Source organism: Oncorhynchus gorbuscha, linkage group LG20 (genome assembly GCF_021184085.1).
Source record: "Oncorhynchus gorbuscha isolate QuinsamMale2020 ecotype Even-year linkage group LG20, OgorEven_v1.0, whole genome shotgun sequence".
Classification (NCBI taxonomy): Eukaryota; Metazoa; Chordata; class Actinopteri; order Salmoniformes; family Salmonidae; genus Oncorhynchus; species Oncorhynchus gorbuscha.
Window position 1 is genome coordinate 23,075,447 of NC_060192.1, and position 18,386 is coordinate 23,093,832.

The window sequence follows — 18,386 nt, forward strand, 5'->3', positions numbered from 1 at the left end:
TGATCAAGGAGGTGACCAAGAACCCAATGGTCCCTCTTAACAGAGCTCAAGAGTTCCTCTGTGGAGATGGCAGAAACTTCCAGAAGGACAACCACCTCTGCAGCACTCCACCAATCAGGCCTTTATGGTAGAGTGGCCAGATGGAAGCCCCTCCTCAGTGAAAGGCATGACAGCCCACTTGGAGTTTGCCAAAAGGCACCTAAAGGACTCTCAAACCATGAGAAACAAGATTCTCTGGTCTAATAAAACCAAGATTGAACTCTTTGGCCTGAATGCCAAGAATCACGTCTGGGGGAAACCTGGCAACATCCCTACGTTGAAGCCTGGTGGTGACAGTATCAAACTGTGTGGATGTTTTTCCACAGGCAGGGACTGGGAGACTAGTCAGGATCAGGGAAAGATCAACAGAACAAAGTATAGAGATCCTTGATGAAAACCTGCTCCAGAGCGCTCAGGACCTCAGACACGGGGGCGAAGTTTCACCTTCCAACAGGACAATGACACTAAGCACACTGCCAAGACAATGCAGGAGATCAATCTGCAAAAATGTCTAAAAACCTGTTTTACTTTGTCATTTTGAGTTAGTGTGTAGATTGAGGGACAAATCATTTTTTAAAATCAATTTTAGAATAAGGCTGTAACGTAACAAAATGCTAAAGTCAAGGGGTCTGAACACATTCCGAATGCACTGTATCATTTTGACAATATCACAATATTATTTTTGCGCTAATTGGCTGTACCTGCCCCACAACACCAGTATTTCTCCTTCATAGCTTGTTCTAAATCCTCTTAAAATAGGGAGCACTTTTATTGCCATGTCCCTCTACAGTAGACATTTGGTGAGCAATACATTTGGAACATTGAATCGCTATATCGCATGTTGGTACCTAAGTATCATGGTAATATCGTATCGTGAGCTCACTGGCAACTTGAGACTGGGGGATTTTGAGGTCAAACATATTAACTGGGAAATGCCTCCACCACGTGGTGAGCTCAACTAAATACATACAGAGTAGTACATAGGTTAGTGCTATCCGGGAACCTTGGGACATCCCTACCCTTACCTTCACCATACCAGTAGTGTGGCCAGCTACTTTACCAGTGTTTTCAGTTAGTTTTTTAAAACTGTACTTTGTGTGTTTGCTTAGTGTGTCTAGACATGCCATTTAGCTTTTTGTTAATCTAAAATAAGACAGGAGACATATGTTCTTGAACCAGTATATATTTGAGCCAGCCATGATTGTAAAATACATTAATATAATACAATGATTTACATTTAACTTTTGCAGACATCAAAAACAGTACATACACATGAGCCCGATGCTGTAAAGGCAGCATCTCCAAAACTCGTCAGTGCAAGATGAGCTTTGCCCCACCCTCAAAGATAACTCCGTATGAACAAATCAAACTACGATCTGTGAAGCTGGTACAGTCATATATATATATATATATATATATACTACTGAGGATGTGTCCCAAAAATTGACATCTTACCCCAGTCTAAGAAATAAACCTCCCATGCCACTCTGTCAACATCACGGCAAATCTCATGCGAGTGCATTCCATCTATTGGCACAATGGACAGTTTTTAACATCTCGTCCCGTGTTTTATGATTCTAAGGGCTGTGTGATTGAAAAGCCCTCATTGTCAATCCAAAGGTACTAAACCAAATTGGCTTTTAAAAACAGTAGGCAATTTAACAGATTATAAACAGTTGACAAACCGTGGTTGTGGGCAGACATGCTTTCAGCTGCTTGATCTCTCTTCAACTGCTAACTTACATAAGTCATTAAACAAATGGTCTTTAACAAGCCATGTTGAAGACTGAGGTATTTAAACTAACATCAATAACAAGACCCTCTCAAATGTTAAAACAAATGGGTGACTGGCATGAATCTGATCTTCATTCCAACGTCTCATTTATCAGGTCGAGGCTGGCAACAAATCATTCTGTGTCTACTGCTGTGCATATGGCAACATATTAGGGGAAAAAAAGAACAGGTGGGTAACAAAATATATATAACCATTTCCCATTAGAGAGCAACTTTGTTGTCCAGTGTCTATCCGAGGCTGAACAGAAGCTAAACCAAGAAGTCAATGACCAACTTTGGGAAACCCTGCTATAGACAAGATACCGTAATTGCTTTCAAACTTCAAATTACATGTTTTGTTTTTTTACGTAGATGGCAAAACTAAAACATCCTTTGTCCTTTCTAAGACCTATAAAACAGCAATGTCCCTTACCCAATTCAAAAAGCAGAAGACAAATAAACAATAAAACTAAAATGTCTTAATAAATATTAAAATGTATTGTAATGGGAGTTACAATAACACTGTCCAGCAGAGGTTAAGGCAGACCAAACGTAAAAGGTTAAACATAGAGGCACCCTCTGAGTGGAGACATGTCTACTCTGCCAGGTTTCATTTCTGTTCGGCCCAGGAGCGGCAGGAAGGAGGATCATGAAATCATTTTTATGATCTCTCCCAGAAGAAAAGAACTGTACTAAAGATGAGTGAGACTCCTTAGAGTGAATGGGCCTAATAATAGAGGTTTTCTGCAGTGATAACTGCTGTTCAGGTTGGAGGTTATTAAACTGATTATAATTAGGTTCCTTTTATTAAGAGGAAATGCAATAAGAAGTCGCTGAGCAGGACAAAGTGCTTGCCTCAGATCTGCGCTTCACCATGCAGTAGATTAACAGTGTGGCTCACTGACCTCCATGCCTACAAACAGCCAACAGAAATGATATGCCGACCCTGTTCGCTTGCATGCAGGTCTCCGCCATTGTAAATGTCATCTAAACAAAAGCTATAGCACTAGAACAAATGCTACACCCCCCATATTAAGATCCACCACGTAAAAAGCTGCCAGGAAACCTCATTCACACTGATACAAGACCAGGATAGGTAACAGTACCATGCTTATTTTTTATTTTATTTGTGCCAATCTATAGGAGGTGTTCCTAGTCCTTCCCTCCCAACATCCCGTTGAGCACTCACTCATGTTGAACATTTTCACAGTGGAGTAGTGAGAGCGACACCTCATGAGATATATCACATTGTGTGCTCATGCATGCATATACCAGGATGTGTGCACGTATGGGTATTAGAACAGTGAAAACTCAACTGTCACTTTCAGAAAGGCATCAGATTTTTTTTGTCAGCTGGCCTAGACTGACTTCTATGAGACCATGGCAGAAATAAATACATTGGCACAGTGAAGAGGTAAAAACGACCCAACAAACAAGTTCTGTCACTCATGTCATCATCAACTATGACCTCATGAGGTTGAAGCCCATCTCCTGATCCTCTCCACAGAACCACCTGACTTAACTAAGCAACAGGGTTGCTGTAAACAGTCCAACTCCTATCCTCCTCCTCTCTCAGTCTATCTTGTCCTCTCGCTTGCCATCAGCATCCCTGCTCCCCTGCTGGTCTTGGGGGGGTTGTGATGGGCCAGCGATGTCCTCCTCCCTCCCACGAATGAGCGCCCTGGCTTTGTCTCGCCGTGCGTCCATGTAGTCTGAGATAAATTCAGAGTTCTGGTAGATGAGCATGCCGGAGAGTGTGAGTGCCACGCCGACGCAGCTGAGCGCTGACATCTCGTTGCCGAACAGCAGCTGGGAGAGCAGCAGGTTGCCCACCACGCTCAGGTTGCCGAGGATGTGCAGGGTGACGGCGGAGGTGAGGGTTATGACGCAGCAGCTGGCCAGGTTGTACATGACAGAGCCCAGGCAGCTGAGCAGGATGAAGAGCCACAAGTTGTGGTCATAATGCATTGGAGACTCTAGCACGGCCCAGTTCTCCAGGGCCAGAGCAGCTACGGCCAGGATGCAGAAACTGGGGATGGACATCAGGTAGAGCAGGAACACAGAGTTGATCTTCTCCTCCTGGAGCAAGATACCTGAGAGAGACACACAAAGAAAACCATTTAAATATAACCTACGTAGAGACAGAACACACACACAAAAGTAGGCTTAACACGCAGTGGTCAAATGCAAAGTCTGCCATGTTCAGAACATCAAAATGTCAGCGGTTTGTTAACTCGGGAGTGGATTTGACATCATGAGACGAGCAAGCTCATTATCATTACAGCTCTGTACAGTACACGCTGTACACTGACAAAACAAGTAGGTCAACAGCAAATATATGAACAAGTTCATACTGGTCAAATACAGAACCAGGATTCAAATGACACATTGGTCAGATGATTTTAACTAGGACACCACTTAAGCCAACATAAACCTCCAGCTGACATCAATTCCTAGGGGAAACAGAACACGTCGATGATTCCTTACCTACGTTCGGTATTCATAAGTGGATGGACATTCTGCGCTTGACAGTGTGTAATGTAGTGATAGGACTTAATTACGGTAACCAGGTTGGAGCTCTCTGCCTGTTTTTTTTTGAGTGCTCCAACCAATGTTCCCTCTAAGTTGCGGGCCAGCGAGGGTGTGTGCAGCTACCCCCAGGACTGCGCACAGAAGAAATAAGCGTGCGGAGAGAAGCTAGAGTTTCCCCCGTTAACACTATCAACGTTTCACTTTACTGTGGGAATTGTGATCGAATCAATGCAATACTAGCCACTTTCAATGCAACAGGCCAATACAAAATGAACTATGCAGTACTTAGCATGCAAAAATAACTATGCAAGAGATTTTGTTGTAGGCAGAATGCAATAGTCCTACTCCGATGCATTGACAGGCACTTCTTAGACCCGTATTCTACACAGGCCGGTGCACCATAAGCAATCAGAGCTGTAGTAGGCCTATATCCAAAACAGACCATTACCATATATAGATCTGTGCCATTCACTTTTAACTTTTTTATTAATTTCACCTTTATTTAACCAGGTAGGCTAGTTGAGTACAAGTTCGCATTTACAACTGCGACCTGGCCAAGATAAAGCAAAGCGACACAAACAGCAACACAGAGTTAGTTACACATGGAATAAACAAACATACAGTCAATAATACAATAGGAAAAAAAGTATATATATACAGTGTGTGCAAATGAGGTAGGATAAGAGAGTTGAGGCAATAAATAGGCCATAGTGGCGAAATAATTACAATATAGCAATTGAACACTGGAGTGATAGGTGCAGAAGATGAATGTGCAAGTAGATACTGGGGTGCAAAGGAGCAAAATAAATAAATACATTATGGGGATGAGTTCGTTGGATGGGCTATTTACAGATGGGCTGTGTACAGGTGCAGTGATCTGTGAGCTGCTCTGACAGCTGGTGCTTAAAGTTAGTGAGGGAGATAGGAGTCTCCAGCTTCAGCGATTTTTGCAGTTCGTTCCAGTCATTGGCAGCACAAAACTGGAAGGAAGGGCAGCCAAAGGGGGAATTGACTTTGGGGGTGACAAGAGAAATATACCTGCTGGAGTGTGTGCTACCGGTGGGTGCTGCTATGGTGACCAGTGAGCTGAGATAAGGCAGGGCTTTACCTAGCAAAGACTTCTTGATGACCTGGAGCCAGTGGGTTTGGCGAATAATATGAAGCGAGGCCCAGCCAACAAGAGCATACAGGTCACAGTGATGGGTAGTATATGGGGCTTTGGTGACAAAACGGATGACACTGTGATAAGACTACATCTACTTTGCTGAGAAGAGTGTTGGAGGCTATTTTGTAAATTACATTGCCGAAGTCAAGGCTCGGTAGAATAGTCAGTTTTACGAGGGTATGTTTGGCAGCATGAGTGAAGGATGCTTTGTTGCGAAATAGGAAGCCAAATCTAGATTTGATTTTGGATTGGAGATGCTTAATGTGAGTCTGAAAGGAGAGTTTACAGTCTAACCAGACACCTAGGTATTTGTAGTGGTCCACATATTCTAAGTCAGAACCTTCCAGAGTAGTGATACTGGACGGGCGGCAAGGCGTGGGCAGTGATCGGTTGAAGAGCATGCATTTAGTTTTACTTGCATTTAAGAGCAGTTGGAGGCCACGGAAGGAGAGCTGTATGGCATTGAAGCTCATCTGGAGGTTAGTTAACACAGTGTCCAAAGAAGGGCCAGAAGTATCCAGAATGGTGTCGTCTGCATAGAGGTGGATCAGAGAATCACCAGCAGCAAGAGCGACATTATTGATGTATACAGAGAAGTGAGTCAGCCCGAGAATTGAACCCTGTGGCACCCCCCATAGAGACTGCCAGAGGTCCGGACTACAGGCCCTCTGATTTGACACACTGAACTCTGTCTGAGAAGTAGATGAACCAGGCGAGGCAGTCATTTGAGAAACCAAGGCAGTTGAGTCTGGCGATAAGAATGTAGTGATTGACAGAGTCGAAAGCCTTGGCCAGGTTGATGAATAAAGCTGCACAGTATCGTCTCTTATCGATGGCGGTTATGATATCGTTTAGGACCTTGAGCGTGGCTGAGGTGCACCCATGACCAGCTCGGAAACCAGATTGCATAGCGGAGATGGTACGGTGGGATTCGAAATGGTCAGTGATCTGTTAACTTGGCGTTCGAAGACCTTAGAAAAGGCAGGGTAGGATAGATATAGGTCTGTAGCAGTTTGGGTCTAGAGTATCTCCCCCTTTGAAGAGAGGGATAACCGCGGCAGCTTTCCAATCTCAGACGATACGAAAGAGAGGTTGAACATGCTAGTAATAGGGGCATTTTAGAAAGAGAGGGCCCAGATTGTCTAGCCCGACTGATTTATAGGGGTCCAGATTTTGCCGCTCTTTCAGAACATGTGGGGGGAGCAAGCTGTACATATTCTGACAAACATAATACTGTAGAGCAAAGGTGTACATTAGACCACAAGAGGAAGATGCACTCTAAGTGTATTTGCCATTCTGGTAAAAACAGGAAACCAAGAAATAACAGACGTAATGGCCAAAGCCATAAAATGCATAAATGTGCCATAAAATGCATAAATGTTTAGGGTAAAATGCATTGTCTATTGTATAGGACAGGAAACCAAAGTAAGGCCATGAGAGCATAGGACAGCTGGACATACCAAGGTCAGAGGGACACACAAAGGAGGGGGTCAGCCAAATGACCAACAGATGGACTATAGACATAGGACATATATTTTTAGGACATGAAGAGACATAGTCTACTAGTCCTAATAAGGACAGACATACCAAAGAACACACAAAGCTAAACATAAGGGGCCCATAGGATAAGATGGGCATGTATTATTTTTGGGACATGAAGAGGTCCTGTCACCATTATAACTTAACTGAAAGCAGATATGAGCGTTATTGGGCGTGAACAAGCAGGAAGCACAGATTGAAAGATAATGGTTAGCTGATGGACTGAGGGAAGTAACTTCATTTGCATGTGGGATGGACTCATATGTTGTATATGTATAAATACAGAGCCATTGCTCTGGAAAAGGGTGTGTTCCGCAGACCATCTAGGCTTCTGATATGTTTATATTTAAAGCCTATATTGAATTCACAAGTTCTTGTAAGTGTGTGTGGGGGGGTTGCTGTGGGGGGTGCAGGGCTGTTGACCGGGGTAGGGGTAGCCAGGTGGAAAGCATGGCCAGAGAATTGCTTAATGACATTTTCAATTATCGTGGATTTAATCGGTGGTGATAGTGTTTCCTAGCCTCAGTGCAGTGGGCAGCTGGGAGGAGGTGCTCTTACTGAACTGTTACATATATCATGGACTGTTGTTTATATCCTTTGCTAGTTAGTAAGTTATTAGCCCAGTTATAGATCATTTGTAGGCAGCAATGGGAGAGTGATTGGTTCCTACAAGAGCACCAAACTTGTGCATTTCTAGACATCCTTGAAAAGCCAGTCAGGTAAATAGATTTTTTTTGTCCAAAAGGGGAAGTTATATGGGAATAATTATACATTTTATTTTGTAAAGTAGTTTCTTGCATCAAACACCACAACAACATTTTCAGTCACCTCCTTGTCTGATGGAAAAAGTGGATAAACAGGTTAATGTCAAGCCCTGCATGTTTTTTTCTTCAAAAGTCTCATGGAATGTAGGCCTACATTGAACACCACACATTGGTTGCTACTGTAGGTTGAACGATAGAACAGCTATTTCCATGTTAAAATGTTAATGTCTCCATAGTTTTTGATGGTAGGCCTACATTATGATCAAATAGCCACAGTAGACTACTTGACCACCGTTAAAACTTACTTAAAGCGAGTAAGTTAGTTCACAGTAAACGTGAGCCGGAAGTTGCACAGAAAGTTCACACTCAGCAGACCTGAAATGTGCTCAGTGGTGAAAAGAATTAGAGAAAACATAGGCTCAAACCGGTTTACCAGGCAGGGACTAGTCCTTTTTGATACGTTTTCCATGGGTAAACTCGTCAGTAGTTTTGAAAGTTTCCTTAGCAACAGGCAACACAACATCTCTAGCTAGACTGGGTGTGTCACTTGAGGAGTGACTCAGAGCATCACTGAAATGTTCCAACCCTAACTACAGTGTGGGAAGTTTAATATAAACATAGGATTGAAGGGAACACAAAAACTACACTGATAGAGTATTTCAGTTAGGGGCATTATTTTCCACTCTCTTGAAGGGAAACTATTAAAGTACACAGGGCCATTCTGAATTATTCCAACATTAACACCCATACGTTAATTGCTTAGGCCTACCACAGTTATACAGTCAATGTGTCAACACCCATCAGAAATGCAACATAATAACTATTATAAAAGCATAATAAAAAAGGGTAGCAGCTGGGACTTTACTCACTTTGCTGGATGGTTTTGACACCTCTCAACATTGTCGCAGCGAAAACGAAGAAGCAACCGGTCTGGTCATACTGGACCTCGCCCATGATGCTGAACGAGGCTCCCAGACAGATGGGCATCATGGCCGTGTATTTGAGGATGTGATGCTGCTTGCCCAAGATAAGGGTGGAAATCGCCAGGGTGAAGATTGGCGTGGTGGTGTAGATAATTTGGGCAAATGACAGCTGGACATAGTTCAGACCCACGTTGCCAAACGCAATGCTGGCACAAAATGTCAAGCTCAATAGAAACACCTTCCATTTGGCGCTGTTGGTAAGGTCCTTATGCTTGTCAACACCGCCTTTGTGCTGGAGCATTCGAAGTTTAATAAGCCAAAAGTCCACCACTATTGCTGTCAACATGTGCAGGGCCGATAGCAGTAAGGGGTACCTGAAGTTGTACACTGCAAATATCCATTTGTTAAGACTGGAGATAGTTGTCCCCGTCACAAGCCAGACAATGACAGCGGACAGAAGGTGCAGCATCTCCCCCAGTGGCCTTTTCCCCGTCTTGCGCCGTGTCGCCTCACATTTAGAGAGGCCATCGGTGGTAATCATGTTCTTTTCATCCTCTTTTCTGTAAGACAAACACATCTTGACTCCGTAATGCAAGAACATCACATTCGTGTCTGCACAAACTGTCCCGATTGCGTAACCCTTTTCGATATGGTCGGCGTTAGCTAGCCGTTTTCAGCTGTATAAAATGTCTCATCCTGATAATCGTCTCACAAAATAGATCTAACCTCAGCTAACTAACTTACTTGAGACTATTCGGGTCGATTACATATCCATAGTGTTCTGTGTTGTTTTGCTGAGGTAAACACGGCTTTTTTTTACACCACGCTGAGACACGTGTTACTGTTTTGCATAGGAGATGGTTGTGTAACCAAATAGTAGTGACAGATGCTAGCTAGAGAGCAAGACAAGTGCGAAGTGGTGGGTAGCAGGAGATTGTTCTTCCTTGGAGAACTGCGGACTCTCCTACATCCTCTACTGGGGCGTCCGTGATTGTTTACAATTTAAAATCCCCAAATGATGACACAGAAACGTTTTCAAATGGTATTATATTGGCTACATTCAGCTGGCTATATTTATCCTACCGTTGTTTGCCATGAATTACGTCGCCGGCCCGGAAATCAAACGGACACTCGCTCTTGCAGCGGCTACAGTTGCAAGTAATGCCCATATATAGAAACTTACTTCATGCGAGGGGTCTCGTCCTATCAGCAGAACTACGGCAATTCCCATACAGACATTGTTCACACATTGAAAAGATGAGGCCCCGCAAGGTCCTACACAGCGAAATGAAGCACGGACCTAGCGTCATCATTACGTCCTATTTCACATGCTTTGCGTCATCCGTGTAGTACGGAGGTAAAACTAGTTTAAATCGGATATTAGGTTCTCTCGTCAAAGCATTCGATGACTATGAAGATGGTATATTCTGAATAGGATGGATGGAGAAAATCCACACTTTAAAAAAAATTATATATATATATATATATAAAATACATATTCTGAGTAAGGGAGTGGACAAAAAATCCACCGTCTTTTGTTGTTGTTGAAATGTAAATGTATTTATTTTCATTATTTGCTTTCAAACTTCAATAGCACTTACACAAAGCGTGCCATGACTATTAAAATGATATATTCTGAGTCATTGGACGAGTAGCAAAAATCCACCGCTTTTTTGTTGTTGTTAAAATGTATTTTAATTTTCATTATATATATATTCTGAATCCGGGAATGATGGACACATTTTTCTCCTAAAACACTTTTTCAATAAATATATAATTATCATGGTCATGGCACACTAGGTGTAAGAGGTATTGAAGATTGAAATCCCAAATCGTATTATTTAAAAATAACAATAAAAGTAAATAAAAAGGTGATGATTTCTCTCCATCCACCCCTGATTCAGAATATACCATCTTCATAGCAATGGCATGCTTGGTTCAATAGGTATTGATGAGAAAATCAATATCCACCAAATATCGAATATGTCGTGGCGATGTTGGCTTGCTCATGCGCAGAAATAAGTCATCGGGTCAAACGGTCGTCTAGCGCCGAACTGCGCATGTGCACGCCATCAACACAAAGGTGTGACTTTCACGAGGTTGGAGTAATAACATGTTCAACTACTTAAGACATTGGCTCCAATCGAGGTTGTGCCTTTAGATTGCGAAAATGAACAGCTAATGATATACATTTTTTTACTTCTCAAACCCCGGTCTGGTCTGCTTGACAAGCGTTCCAGGAAGTCTCGCGATTTTGCGTCTCTGGGTTTAGAAACTCTGTGCCTATTCTATCAGCTTAATGTATTATATAAACTACCCGTATACCTAAACAAGTCCGATTTAAACGTACTGTCAGACCAGAAAGGCCTGATAAACGATCACAGAATCGCCAGCTAATGTTGCCCACTGCAAAAATTGACCAGCTAAAATAGCGAACGTGAACCATGTTCCCCAAATGTAACATCACGCGGCAGCATAACGGCATTAATGACTATTAGTTGTGCCTTTTGGTTACATTTACCTCTGTAGTTGTGTATCTTTGTCTTGGTAACATCACAAAAAACATCCCAGGCGAACGAGCTGAGCTGACTGCTCGTCTGCCTCAGTGCCCGGTTATCGCCCGATCAGCTGTACCGCTCACGTCACTGCTCTCTAACTGCAACCAATAGATATTGTTACAACTCTGCAATCAGAGATATTACAACACTGTATATAGACATAATATGACATATGAAATGTCTTTATTCTTTTGGAACTTGTGTGAGTGTAATATTTACTGTTCACTTTGTTTATTTCACTTTTGTTTTTCAATTTCACTTGCTTTGGCAATGTTAACATATAACCCATGCAAATAAAGCCTCTTGAATTGCATATATATTTCTTAATTAAAGGAAGAGATAAGAATCCCTGCGGGAAATGAATGGAGAAACATAACGCTCCGCCCAGCAGACTGTTGACCAATCGCGTTCACGTTATCATGCTGCGTCACGCGGTTGCTAAACTAATCCCTTCTAAAAGCCAGGGTATGAGTCGAGAAACGTGCTCATTTTCTTCGAAAGAACGCAATGTCACGATTTCAAAGCTATACGATATTGCAGAGAACAAGTTCATAATCACATATATCGGAAAAGATTTGTAACGTTATACCTCTTGTTCACGTAAATCATGCTAATGGTTTTTTTTGAGCAAACGCCCAAATAACTCCCATTTACTCCTTGATGGAGAGATCTCCCTGTCCCGGAATCACCCAGAATTCACTGCGCGGCCAATTGACAACGTTTGTGCAAATTTACACACGACGTGCATAAATACGATTCCAATGGGGTTTCTCATCTCCTCAAAAGTATTTCTGCTGCAATCACCCTCTTTTTATTATTATTTTTTATTTTGCCCTAATTATCAAAAGTGTTGGAAAAACTTCTCAATAATCAACTGACTGGCTTTCTTGATGTCTAGTATTCTCTGGTATGCAATCGAGTGCTGCTATTTTTTATTGACTTGGCCAAAGCTTTTGATACGGTAGACCATTCCATTCCTGTGGGCCAGCAAAGGAGTATTGGTTTCTCTGAGGTGTCTGGGCTGGTTTGCTAATTACCTCTCTGAAAGAGTGCAGTGTATAGTCAGAACATCTGCTGTCTCAGCCTCTGCCTGTCACCAAGGAAGTACCTCAAGGCTTGATCCTAGTCCCCACGCTCTTCTCAATTTACATAAACAACAGCTCAGGCAGTAGGACGCTCTCTTATACATTTATATTCATATGATACAGTCTTATACTCAGCTGGCCCTTCTTCGGGTTTTGTGTTAAACGCTACAACAAAGCTTTCTTAGTGTCCAACAAGCTTTTTCTGCCCTTAACCTTGTTCTGAACACCTCCAAGACAAAGGTCATGTGGTTTGGTAAGAAGAATGTCCCTCTCCCCACCGGTGTGATTACTACCTCTGAAGGTTCAGAGCTTGAGGTCGTCACCTCATGCAAGTATTTGGGAGTATGGCGAGGGTACACTTTTCTTCTCTCAGCACATATCAAAGCTTCAGGCTAAGGTTAAATCTAGACTTGGTTTCCTCTAACGTAATCGCTCCTCTTTCACCCCAGCTGCCAAACTAACCCTGATTCAGATGACCATCCTACCTATGTTAGATTACGGAGACGTAATATATAGATCGGCAGGTAAAAGTGCTCTTGAGCGGCTAGATGTTCTTTTTTTATTTAATTTTTTATTTCACCTTTATTTAACCAGGTAGGCTAGTTGAGAACAGGTTCTCATTTGCAACTGCGAGCTGGCCAAGATAAAGCATAGCAGTGTGAACAGACAACACAGAGTTACACATAGAGTAAACAATTAACAAGTCAATAACACAGAGAAAAAAAGGGGAGTCTATATACAATGTGTGCAAAAGGCATGAGGAGGTAGGCGAATAATTACAATATTGCAGATTAACACTGGAGTGATAAATGATCATGTACAGGTAGAGATATTGGTGTGCAAAAGAGCAGAAAAGTAAATAAATAAAAACTGTGGGGATGAGGTAGGTGAAAATGGGTGTGCTATTTACCTATAGATTATGTACAGCTGCAGCGATCGGTTAGCTGCTCAGCTAGCTGATGTTTGAAGTTGGTGAGGGAGATAAACGTCTCCAACTTCAGCGATTTTTGCAATTCGTTCCAGTCACAGGCAGCAGAGTACTGGAACGAAAGGCGGCCGAATGAGGTGTTGGCTTTAGGGATGATCAATGAGATACACCTGCTGGAGCGCGTGCTACGGATGGGTGTTGCCATCGTGACCAGTGAGCTGAGATAAGGCGGAGCTTTGCCTAGCATGGCCTTGTAGATGACCTGAAGCCAGTGGGTCTGGCGACGAATATGTAGCGAGGGCCAGCCGACTAGAGCATACAAGTCGCAGTGGTGGGTAGTATAAGGTGCTTTAGTGACAAACCGGATGGCACTGTGATAAACTGCATCCAGTTTGCTGAGTAGAGTGTTGGAAGCAATTTTGTAGATGACGTTGCCGAAGTCGAGGATCGGTAGGATAGTCAGTTTTACTAGGGTAAGCTTGGCAGAGTGAGTGAAGGAGGCTTTGTTGCGGAATAGAAAGCCGATTCTTGATTTGATTTTCGATTGGAGATGTTTGATATGGGTCTGGAAGGAGAGTTTGCAGTCTAGCCAGACACCTAGGTACTTATAGGTGTCCACATATTCAAGGTCGGAGCCATCCAGTGTGGTGATGCTAGTCGGGCATGCGGGTGCAGGCAGCGATCGGTTGAAAAGCATGCATTTGGTTTTACTAGCGTTTAAGAGCAGTTGGAGGCCACGGAAGGAGTGTTGTATGGCATTGAAGCTCGATTGGAGGTTAGATAGCACAGTGTCCAATGACGGGCCGAAAGTGTATACAATGGTGTCGTCTGCGTAGAGGTGGATCAGGGAATCGCCCGCAGCAAGAGCAACATCATTGATATATACAGAGAAAAGGGTCGGCCCGAGAATTGAACCCTGTGGCACCCCCATAGAGACTGCCAGAGGACTGGACAACATACCATTCGGCCTTCAGATTTGCCACCAATGCTCCTTATAGGACACATCACTGCGCTCTATACTTCTCTGTAAACTGGTCATCTCTGTATACCTGTCACAAGACCCACTGGTTGATGCTTATTTATTTAAAAAATCTTATGCCTCACTCCCCCCCATCCGAGATACCTACTGCAGCCCTCATCCTCCACATACAACACCTGTTCTGTCGGGCACATTCTGTTAAAGGGTCCCCAAAGTACACACATCCCTGGGTCGATTCTCTTTTCAGTTTGCTCCAGCTAGCGACTGGAACGAGCTGCAAAAAACACTTAAACTGGACAGTTTTATCTCCATCTCTTCATTCAAAGACTTAATCATGGACACTCTTACTGACAGTTGTGGCTGCTTCGCATGATGTATTGTTATTTCTACCTTCTTGCTTTGTGCTGTTGTCTGTGCTCAATAATATTTGTACCATGTTTTGTGCTGCTACTATCTTGTGCTGCTGCCATGTTGTGTTGCTACCATGCTGTGTTGTCATGTGTTGCTGCCATGCTATGTTGTTGTCTTAGGTTTCTCTTTATGTAGTTTTGTGGAGTAACTCTTGTCGTGATGTGTGTTTTGTCCAATATTTACATTTTTAATCCCAGCCCCCATTCCCGCGGGAGGTTTTTTACCTTTTGGTAGGCCGTCATTGTAAATACGAATTTGTTCTTAACTGACTTGCCTTGTTAAATAAAGGTTAAAAAAATATATATTCTGCTGCCACTTACAGTATCGACTGTGCATCAGCCTACTATTCTGTAGTATGAATTCATTACACTTTGTGAAACAATTGCCCTACCAACTACCCCTGCACCCATTACAACCTCACCACTATTCCACTACTTTGGCCCTATCTGATCCTACTCCAGGCCTGCAGCCTGGGAGGACGGGACACTATAGTTCAAAACACCTGGTAACTATTTTGCAGTAAAATCTCGTATGCCCAAGTACTTCTCTGCAGCTGCCACCACAACATCTATCCTCTGTGATTAACGTTCCATTCCTGCCGTACAATTGACAACCATGGCCATGAACACCAAAAAACAACCTTAATGAAGCACATGTTATTCCTATCACTCTCTATTAGCCTTGACCTACTCACAGGGTTCTCTCTCACTGGACACCTCTGATCTCCAGTACCATGGGTACCCCTAGTTTACAAACACATTTTCCACCAATACTACACACTCCTTTGTCTCCTGTCCTCCTGCACTCACATCTAGGAATCTCCCTCCTCCCACTGCTGCCACATGACCATAAGCTTGACACCTAAAACACCGTAACGGATTCGGGACAAAAGCTCTCATGGGTTAACTGACACATTCTAACTTGACTTCATCTGGTAAAGACTCTGCATCATAACTCAGTAGTACAGACAGTGTCTTATCTGTTTCACCACGCTCTCCACCGGGTCTGCGTTGCACCTAGCGGTGGCTGTCAGACACTGGGCATCTTCAACTTGAATTGATCCTCCACAACACGTAACGGCACTCCAGTTATCACTTCTGCCCTGCTCTGGAGAGGAAAGCAAGTCACAGTTCTTGTCCCCAGTCACGTGGTGTGGAGCACGCACTCCCTCTGGATGGCAGAAACACAAAAAATGTACACAATTCCACTTCGAGTCACTTTCACCGACCGAACATCCCCCAACTTCTTCTCCACCCAACCTTACACCACATTTGTATGTCCCTGAAGGCATGGATCCATGCTCTCCAAAAATCTTACTCCCACTGGGCCAGAATCATCTTTGCCATTATCAGGACAAGGCTCAAATTCGACGGTCTTCACCGCACCTTCCACCGCAGTCAATTCATCCTCACTCTCCTCACATTCAATTTTCTTCTGTAGCTCTTCCAAAAGTTCTGTGTGATCCTCCACTCCATATTCACTCAGAACATGTTCCACTTTTATCCTTTTTTCCCTACCCCCCACCTCATGTCCACACCAGGAGCCACTCTCTGATAAAACAATCCCCCTCTCTTTGTTTACTGGGACAGTAACAAAGAAAAGTTTGCCTCAGCCTGGACAAGAGCTCATGCCTATAACTTTTAGTGGGCTAAGCTTAGGTAAAAACTACAGAAAACATCACACACTCACAGCTTACTTGCCTCTTAGGGCTATCCAACTTATATCTTTGACACTTATGCGTTGCCCACGTTGGTCCCTGAACAGTATAAAATATCAGTCTATGGCCATATGGCTACATGTCTAGATAGAAATAGGCCTCACCTAGAAACCTGCCGATAGAGAAGTACGGAGGAGCTGCAGAGTGAAACACATACTGAAATGCAACTGAGAGGAATAAGAAGCGTTACTTTATTATGTGTCAGCATATACAGCGCACTTCCTCTAAAGGCGTTTTTATATAACACTTAATAAAACATGTCTGCACAAATATGAATGAACCTAAACAGAGCACTCAATGTGCACAGTGAACAAATGTTGATCTACTGACTGTATTAAAAAACAAACAATCCACCAATGCAAATATAGCACATGGGACAGAAATCACAGTGAGATTGTTCCCCCCCTTTACCACACCACCTTGCATTCCCACCCCTAGTGAGGAGTTGTATGTGAAAAACAGAATGCATGATACTCTGCCTTAGTTTGGAACATTCTGTTCTCAGTGTAGAATACAATACAGATGTTATCTAGCCAGTGAGCACGACACCACCGCCTTAAAACAGCCAAAAGGACTGTATGTTGACTGATCAGCAACAAACTGTCCAAACTCTCACATTTATTCAGATATAATTACTGTAATGCTTAATTACAAAATCATATTTTATAAGAAGACACAGGAACACTAGGATATTCCATTCTCTAAGGTTATCCTAGGTTATGTAATCCTCAATTCTGTGCCATATTAAGCATATAACATTTTATGGTTGTGTATGTACATCCAGGATATTTCAAATCATGGTATCATGTGAACAAGGCAATTACCTATTCACTGTTTGCAATGCAATTCGATTTTCATTTTTCTAATCATATCTATAGCCTAACACATGAACAATTGTATTTGGATTATTAGACCACCTGAATACCACTTGTAGCCACACCAATCTGCTTTCAAGCCATACTATGCTTGAATACTTACATGGCATTTGACAATTCAAGCCCGATGTCAGAATGAAGCTTTTTTTAAATTTAAGTGAACATGGCATTACATCAGCAATATAAAAATGTAGGCTATAGTGGCACCTGCTGGATGTAAGTGCAACTGCAGCAACATTAAAAACAACAAATATTTTTCATCCTCAGGTTGAGGTCAGTTGAAGATGAAGATTTATCATGATTACAAATCTGGCAAGCCAATAAAGTGCACATAATTAGATTGAATTGCTTTTATTGAGTGGTACCTTGAATACATGTGTGCTCAAGATAACGTCAAACGAGTAATGTGGAGTGTGCAGCCCCATCAGACCGGCTAGCCCAGATCAGACAGACTGTCCCAGGGGAAATCTCCAAGTCTTCAACTTGTCTAATTTATTTTTCATCTATGTCTTGAGTTGAGAACTGCATGACACCAAAGCTGGTTACTACATTATAGACGATCTCTGATAACACTGTGGATGTTTACAAAGACCACATTGAGACAGTTTGTTTGTTCAAGCAAAAAAAAAAGTCAATTTTCGAAGACCTAGGGCACAAGAGGTGAATTCACACAATGTTCTTCTGTGAGTGAAGTCTAGAAACGACTATTGAGGCTAATGCCTAATTAATACTAGGCAGCAGTGCATGAGCACATTAAACCATGCATTAGCTACAAGTGGTGCCACAACACTGGTCTGAGTTCATTGATGGTGCATGTTTAAATGCCTGCAGTCAAACACAAAGATGTGTAATAGTTGGAGTACACACCTCCTTTGCACTGTGCAACTCGACATTACACATCCTATAGTATAATTCAGACGATTTCTTAATATTTAAAAAAATATATAAGACATTGAAACATTTCATTGCACAGGGTGGAATCATTTGTTAAGATTTAACATTTTGTCTGTTCATAATGCACCCTCATCAACATTTGAGAAATCAAGACATTAGAACACAATCGATATCGTTTACGAATGATCATAATCGTCGGTAGCT

At 42.6% G+C, this 18,386-nt stretch overlaps 1 protein-coding gene across 4 annotated transcripts; it reads right to left on the reverse strand.

Moving 5' to 3' along the window:
* Positions 1–1,206: 1,206 nt before the first annotated feature.
* Positions 1,207–15,863, reverse strand: LOC124007266 (solute carrier family 35 member E4-like). Of its 4 annotated transcripts, none has more exons than XM_046317704.1 (3): positions 15,666–15,863; positions 8,682–9,295; positions 1,207–3,905 (listed from the first exon to the last, which is right to left on the reverse strand). In XM_046317704.1, exons 2-3 carry the CDS (start codon positions 9,274–9,276, stop codon positions 3,385–3,387), a joined length of 1,116 nt encoding a protein of 371 aa, XP_046173660.1. In that variant the 5' UTR covers positions 9,277–9,295; positions 15,666–15,863; the 3' UTR covers positions 1,207–3,384. The 4 variants fall into 4 exon arrangements, with proteins under 4 accessions (XP_046173660.1, XP_046173659.1, XP_046173657.1 ...); XM_046317703.1 differs by lacking the exon at positions 15,666–15,863 and adding an exon at positions 11,257–12,823; XM_046317701.1 differs by lacking the exon at positions 15,666–15,863 and adding an exon at positions 9,819–10,120.
* Positions 15,864–18,386: the final 2,523 nt, after the last annotated feature.